The 4,917-nt window shown below is 47.5% G+C and overlaps 1 protein-coding gene across 1 annotated transcript in view; it reads left to right on the top strand.

The window, feature by feature from the left end:
• The first annotated feature begins 2,019 nt into the window (after positions 1–2,019).
• Positions 2,020–4,917, top strand: part of CCDC174 (coiled-coil domain containing 174) — a 13,166-nt gene continuing 10,268 nt past the window's right edge. The window contains exons 1-2 of the mRNA XM_040590496.1: positions 2,020–2,129; positions 3,510–3,614. Coding sequence (XP_040446430.1) covers positions 2,088–2,129; positions 3,510–3,614 — 147 coding nt within the window. The 5' untranslated portion in view covers positions 2,020–2,087. The remainder of the gene's footprint in view (positions 2,130–3,509; positions 3,615–4,917) is intronic.

Genomic DNA, 4,917 nt, shown 5'->3' with positions numbered 1-4,917 from the left:
ACATTTCTAAAACTGATCATGTATGGTTTGTATCCCAGAGCCTCAGACATGAAGCTTAGCCAGCTGCCATTATACTTTACCGGCCAGGCTTTCAAGAGACCAAGATTTCTTCATGTGTTTTTGCACCAGCAGTTACACAGGACCAAGTCTCAGTATCAGCTCCTCAGGGACACCTAGTGTTACGAGCATCTCAAGATAAAAATACTCCTGAGCTCCTGAAGGTACTCAACACCTACAGAACTGGAAACCTGACAGGTAAGCAAGCGAGTCCTATCGCTGTAATGTAGAACATGAGCAATGTGGAGAATTAATGCATTTCGGGGGGGGGGGGGGGGGGGGGGGGGGGGGGCGGGCGGCGGGGAATGTGCCCTCACACAGACATTGCCTGTAAATTAAAGGTGGGAATTAGTCAGAACCAACACTGGACTGGTTTTTCTTCTTAGTGTTGTCACTAGGTGAGGTTTGAAGAGGCAACAATGCGTGATTTTTTGGAGTGAGGCTTAATAAGAACACAGATATTTTCATTCCTTTGTCCTATTTTTTCAGTAATGCTCATTTCTCTTCTTCCATCACAGATTAAAATAGTAAACTTTATGGCTCTAATATGACCTGCGCTTCTCTATATCTGTTGTCTTCTACCATGTCCCCTTCTCCTTTTAAAACTCCAAAAGCAAGAAGGCTCCACCACGGCCAGAAATGGCTCTTTCTCAATTGCACACTTCCCACTCCCTGGAACAGAGGTGTAGCTTACTTGGCAACTGAGTATCTCTTCATATATATCAGCTCTGCAATTCTGTGTCCACGAACTATTTAAACATGGGCCTGACCCAGCTTCCCAAACACAAAAGCAATACATTGCAAAAATCAAAAGAACTGTATCTGATGCTTCTATGAGCTGTCACATCGCCAAGCAACAACATCAGAGCACCTTATATTTTTCCACCATAATAAAGACAAGTGAAAGGCAGCTTCCTCTTGCAACTCCAGATAATTATGATCTTCAGAATCACTTTGAATTAAAACCTATCATGCAGGCTTTTTTCTTCATGGGGATGATAAAGGATGCAATGAGCTAACCAGTACAAGTAAAACACTGAACATCGCTCCCCAAGAGCTACCTGTGCTTATCTCTGAGGTTACAGAACTGGCTCCAGCACATATAGGTAGGTTTGTACTGGGTTATTATGGTCCACACATGTCAGTCCTGCAAAGCTGTGGCTAATTAACTCCCCACTTCCCTCAGCAGGGGTCTGCACAGGCAGAGGGCCAAGGACAGCAGCCTCAGCACTTCATCCCCAGTAAATGGCTTGAGGCAGCCCAGAGGGCACTGGCCACAGGGCTGAACCCAGCCTAGTGTTGAAGGAGATGGCTGTCTCTGGCTCCAGGGACGTTTCAGGTCTCATCTCCATAGCCCCCGTGTATCAACTGTGGCAGGAAGGATTTTTTTTGTTTTGGTTTGGTTTTTTATCAATACCTAAATTTTGACCATGTACTTCTTTATTTAGCCCCAAACCCAACTGCAGGCAGGCCTGAAATCCTGCTGAGCCCTATTTCATTTTTGGCCACAGTGGCCATCCCCCAGCACAGCCCATGCCAGCTCCAGCCCCGGGTCACACACGGCCATTTCCAATGGGGCACTTGAAGAATTTGGCCTCTGCCTGCCAGAAGCGCTCATTTTCACACACAACTTGAGCACAGGCTGGGAGGTTTCAGCCACCACCAAGCCACGCCAGGCCCTGTAAGCCTTGCTCACTGGCTGCCCTGCGGACACGGCGAGAGGCTCTGAGGCAGGAAGGGCCTATCATTGCTGCAGGCAGCCCAGCCGAGGCCAGGCCGGTGCTGCCGGCGGAACCGCACTCCCGGGCACCGCTCACCCGGGCACCGCTGCTCCGCGCCCGGGTGCCCGGCGGAGCCCCGAGCCCCTCCCTCCGCCATCTCCCCTCCCCAACATGGCGGCGCGGAAGCGCCTGCCTCACCTCACAGCGCTGTCGCAATAGCGCTTCGCCTTTGCTGCGCTTTACGGCAAGACCGCAAAGCGGGGAGGCAGGCGTCCGGCAGGGGCGGCTGCCGCGGGAGCCGGGGCCGCCATGGACCGGAGGAAGAAGCCGCTGGACGTGGCCGCCTCGTCGGTGAGTGGGGGAGCCTGGCCGCGGCCGGGGGCAGCAGCGGAACCCCCCGCCTCCCCGCGGGGGGGCTGTCGCGCGGCTTATAATGGTGGAGGGCGGCCGAGCGAACCGGGCCGGTACAGGCCGTGCGGCTCGGGACAGGGCGCAGGGCGGCCTTCAGCCCCCCGCCCTGGCCCGGCCGCTGGCCTACGGGGGCTGGCGGGGAGCGCCGTGCCGGGCGGAGCGGGGGCCCCGGTGGCACCTCGGGCCCGAGCCGGGGCCGGGGGCTGCTCCCTCGCCCCCTCCCCGCCCGAACGCGCCGCGCTCTGCGGCTGCCTGTGCCGGAGCTGAATTTGCCCCATCCCTGAAGTAATAATAAAATTAGGGCATGGGAAGGAAATGTGAGTTTATTTCATGGTTTTTTCTAAGCAACGGGAGGCCCGTGCCTTGGCGGGCTAACCTGGACCCGGAGGGGTGGTGGGATACTGTGCCCCTCTGCTCCCCCGGCAGCCTCTGGCAGGAGGCTGCAGCCAAGCGCTGCATTTTCCCAAATAAACAGTTAGTGTCAGCTGTGGGTTGTTGCATACGAAGGATCCAACATTGAATGTTTGGGTGATCGCTTCTAAGTAGTGGGAGAAAAAGGGCTGATTTACAACACTAGCCATCATTCTTACAAGGACCTGAAAAGCAAATGTTTTAGTGTTGGAAGCAAGTTTCCGCTTTCCTGATTTAATGTACATCTGTGAAATTTGTCTTCTGACACTTGAAGGGAAAGTGGCACGATATCCTCTTCCAGACTAGGTTTCTTATTGTAATTTCAAGATAATAGCCCTGCTGATGTTTCCTAACAAAACATGAGTGGGTGTTGGTCACAGGTGGCAGTGCTACTTACAAATTTATTAAAAAAAAAAAAAGAAGAAAATCTAAAACTATATAAACAGGATATAAAACGGGGAAAAAATATATATATTATGAAAGCAAAATTATTTTCTGAGGCAGGATTTTATTCATACCTAACAATTAGAAGCTTCATTTTCAAAATCAGTAGTGTTATTTCATTAGTCCTTCTCTCTTTGTTTGCTATTGAGAGGCTGGTAAAATCTGTGAGGAATGATGTCTCTCTTATTCCCATTAGGTTTGAAAGAATCAAGGATATTGTTGGGGGGTTTTTTAATCCCTAATAATTTGCATTCTTTGGGTTTTATGTATTGTTTGCTGTAAACTTAAGTGATCTTTGTGACCAGATCAGTGCTTCGAAGTTCTGCATAAAAATGCAATCAAATGCTCATATAACTGTAAATGCTGGATTTTTACTAGAAATAGTTATTATTTTATTACAGTAATTGATGCATATGCATGTGATATGTCTCAGTTATTTATTTGTTTATTTTGCTGTTGATGTAGTTAGTGGATCTCAAAGCAGAACTCTTCCGAAAGCAAGAAGAATTCAAGAAAGAAAAGCTACTGAAAGATGCTGGCATCTTTGCGAAGCCCAGAACTTCTAATAAGGTAGAAATGTTTTTCCATGGTTGTTCTTGTCATTCTTTCTCCTTAAAGTAAGTAAGTTCATTTCAAATTGAAACAAATAAATACTCAGAGCTGTGTTACTCTTCAAATGTAAAATCTCCATCATGAGGATGTTCTTTAAATTTCATTTCCAGGTGAGATTCTTGTGCACAGTGGAAAACTTGCCTAATGCTTATGCCCATCTAAATCACCACTTAATCTTCATTCCCCAAGGAGCCACAGCTTTTGTAATTATAGGAGAAGATGGTTTTTTTTTTCCCCCCAAGATTTTCTATGGTTCCCTGAAGGATGGAAGACGAGAGACTCTTCCAGAATCAGTGAACGTTCTTGATAAATGCTTTGCTATCTGTTCCTCTACATCGCAGTGTATAATAATGAATTGTCTCTTGTGTTTTACTCTTTACTGCACATTAGGTTTTATTAATTCTGTAGCTTTCTAGTAGTTGAATATAGTATTGCTGCCGTATTTGAAGAACATGCAGCATTTACAGCGTTACGCTGCAAACAGGCAAACTGATTGTATTTTATATCTAAAGCGAAGGTGATAGAGAATAGAAGCAATTCATAGCTTTGTTATTACTTTAGTAATCAGCAAGATTGTTCTTACTATTTTTTTTTAACCTTAAATATCTTTGCCAGAATACATTTTGTCCAATTTCTGAGTGCTTTTTTTTTTTTTTCTTCTCAGCCTGTCCTGAGCTATTATATCATACTGCAATCTCTGTAATTTTAGGACATACTGTCTGTGTCCTGCATCACAGTAGGTATAGTCTCACGTCATAGAATCGTAGAATTGCTTGAGTTAGAAGGGACCTTAAAGATGACCTAGTTCCGACCCCCCTGCCGTGAGCAGGGACACCTTCTACTGGACCAGGATGCTGAAAGCCCCATCCAGCCTGGCCTTAAACACTTCCAGGGATGGTGCATCCACAGCTTCTCTGGGAAACCTGTTCCAGTGTCTCACCACCCTCACAGTAAAGAATTTATTTCTAATATCTAATCTCAATCTACCCTCTTCTAGTTTAAAGCCATTACCCCTTGTCCTGTCACTACAGGCCCTTGTAAAAAGTCTCTCTCCAGCTTTGTTTTAGACCCCCTTTAGGTACTGGCAGGCTGCTATAAGGTCTCCCCGGAGCCTTCTCTTCTCCAGGCTGAACAACCCCAACTCTCTCAACCCATCTTCATAGGAGAAGTGCTCCATCCCTCTGGTCACCTTCATGGCCTCCCCCTGAACTTGCTCCAGCAGGTCCATGTCCTTCTTATGCTGGAGGCTTAGAGCTAGCAG

The sequence above is a fragment of the Falco naumanni genome, chromosome 4 (genome assembly GCF_017639655.2).
Source record: "Falco naumanni isolate bFalNau1 chromosome 4, bFalNau1.pat, whole genome shotgun sequence".
In the NCBI taxonomy this organism is placed as follows: Eukaryota; Metazoa; Chordata; class Aves; order Falconiformes; family Falconidae; genus Falco; species Falco naumanni.
The sequence above is the reverse complement of the archived record's forward strand: the minus strand, read 5'-3'. Positions and strand labels throughout refer to the sequence as shown.